Here is a 2,540-nt window from a genome sequence, read left to right on the forward strand (position 1 = left end):
TGGCGTTCATATAGCTAGTTGGCTGAGCGATTAGCGAAGCCTATTACTCCGTCTGGTCGGAAAAAACTTTTTCTGTCTGTCAACTATGTGTCTCTGTGTGTGTGTGTCTGGCCGCACGATAACTCGAGGACGAATGAGGCCTGAGCGGCGGCGCTGCTGCCAACATGTGTTGTTAATAAACAATATGTGTTTTTAAAAAACAACATGCGTTGTTAAAAAACAACATGTGTTGCTAACAAACTTAACTACTCTTTCGTTGTTAATTTACATCAGTTTTTTGAACAGTGGACGAAGTTCTCGGAGCCGACACTAGGGGTCGACGGCCCTTGCGGCCAGTTCATGAACATCGTCGGAGTCAGCCAATCAGAGCAAGGGAGCAAAGAGTTCAGGAAGAACTCTTGATCTTCTTTGGGTCTGGTTTGCGTCGGGTTATCGTCGAGTTATCGTACAGACATACAAACACACACGCCAAAACACAAACAAACACACAAATAGAGTAAGACTTTTTCCGTCAATGGAGTAATGAGCTTCGCTTATCGCTCAGCCAATGATTCGAGTTTACAAAATTTTTGGAAGTTTGCGACGATATTTTGTAATAGTATAGCAAAGTGACTCATCGGCTTCGAGTCACTCTTGTATAATATTGGAAAGGGCATTTGGAGTATAATCAGGAACAATTTTAATATATGACAGTAACTATTTGCACCTATCAGTTAGAGGTTATAAATGTGTTTTTTTTTAGCATTGCTCCTGAATCAAAAGCTTTGCTTATTCAAAATACTAGGGAGATGTACGCCAGACCACGTCTCGCGTAACAGGCTTCGCGATATCTCACGGAACACTGTTGCGCTGCGACGCGCTTGGCACACATCTACCTAGGCCTGCGGCACTGACACCCGAGCCGGGTAACGCAAGGCCCGTCAAGGCCCGTCAACTTCCCGTCACTTCGGCTTAGCATGCAGGGTTGTACATTTTTTCGCTTGTTTTCGTCAAAAACTCCCTGTGGCGTCTAAATGGTTTAAGAGAGAGCCAAACGGACGAAATTTTCGTCAGGAGGGCTCTACTTTAATGAGTTATCCCCAAAGAAACTGTAAAAAACCATTTTTAAAAAAGATTATTTGTAGGACCTGTGGTTTTTGATTTTTTGTAAAAATCAAATTTTTGAGCTAGAATGCTCTTCTTCGAACTCGATCTGTCTTTTTATGGTACAAAACGACCCAGAAAATCCCAGGTCGCTAGCTCAATTCGTTCTCGAGTTACCGTGCGTACAGACAGACAGACACACGCGAAACTTTTTCATCATCACTGGAGTAATAGGCTTCGCTAATCGCTCAGCCAATCAGGCTCTCTTTCTCTACCACTGCTTAGATCACAGTTTTCACACTTCCCCAAAATAGCCTTTGGCTTGGCGTGGTCCTTCCCCGAAAGAAGGCTGAGCACCGAGGGGGAAACGACTGTTAAACTTTGTGTCAGCCGGATTACGGATTACCCGGATTACCTCCGGAGTGTCCTCCGGATTACGTTGCTTTTTCTCTAAAATTTTCCCGGATTACCCCCAAATTTCCCCGGATTACCACGGATTTTTTTGAATTTCCTCGGATTACCCCTACCGGATTACCTTTCGGCTGTCAGCCGGATTACCTTAGTCGTTTCCCCCTCGCTGAGCACCGTCTAGGTCGAGGCTGCGTACCGGTGAGGCACACAGCCGGACGGGCGGCGCGGTTGCCAACAACAATGGGTGGTCCAGAGGAGCGCAGGCGTGGGTTTACATTTGTACCAACAGAATGTAGGTAATAAATACAAGCTTTCTTTTCCAGGTCACGTTCGAAAATTTGGACAAGTTAGGAAAGCTCGGAAAAGCTCTGAACCTGGTCATTAACAAGGTTCTTCCTACGATTATTGAAGTAAGTAAAACCTTGCCTTAACAAGTAGGCCCGCCCTTCCGCCAAACGGAGATGCCAGCTCCACTTCGCTGCGCCGGCAACTCCGTTCGGCAGGGACCGGGCCTGCTTGGCCTGCCGGCGGCGATGGTCGGCCTTCGGCCCGACCATTTCAGTCTCGCGATCTCCTGAAATGCATAATCAGATGAGTTATGTGACCGGTAAACCACTTTGCATCTTTGTTTGTCAAACAGTCTTAAAACTTGACTTTTTGCCATTGTTTTTAATTAATCCACCTGTAGGGCCAAAACAGTGAAAGATGCGGTAATTTCAAGGGTAGTTCCTGATGCAGAATGTGTCCTCTGATATTTTAGGGTAGGTGCAACGTGGTCATTTTTGCCGTATTTTCGTCGAAAAAAAACACTCCAGCGCCCTAACGGTGCAAAATAGAGTCTTACGGACAAAATTTTCGTCAACAAGGATCTACTTTTACGAGTTACCCCTTGTAGGAGACCATAAAATAAATACTGTTTTCCTACTTTTTGGAAAAACTCCTATTTCTTTGTTACCCCCTTTCACCCCCTTAGGAGGGGTGGTTGCCAAGATTTGCACCAGGCGTTCCGTTTTCCAGGAGTGACCCCTAAGATATACCCTGAAATT

At 45.6% G+C, this 2,540-nt stretch overlaps 1 protein-coding gene across 1 annotated transcript in view; it reads left to right on the forward strand.

Annotated features, from left to right (window-relative positions):
- LOC127751071 (uncharacterized) overlaps positions 1-2,540 on the forward strand; it is a gene marked incomplete in the record, with an annotated part of 58,378 nt that overhangs the window by 54,273 nt on the left and 1,565 nt on the right. Inside the window, 1 exon segment of the mRNA XM_052274048.1 lies at positions 1,818-1,904. Coding sequence (XP_052130008.1) covers positions 1,818-1,904 — 87 coding nt within the window.

This window comes from Frankliniella occidentalis, unplaced genomic scaffold, assembly GCF_000697945.3.
Source record: "Frankliniella occidentalis isolate FOCC.00 unplaced genomic scaffold, Focc_3.1 Scaffold330, whole genome shotgun sequence".
Lineage (NCBI taxonomy): Eukaryota > Metazoa > Arthropoda > Insecta > Thysanoptera > Thripidae > Frankliniella > Frankliniella occidentalis.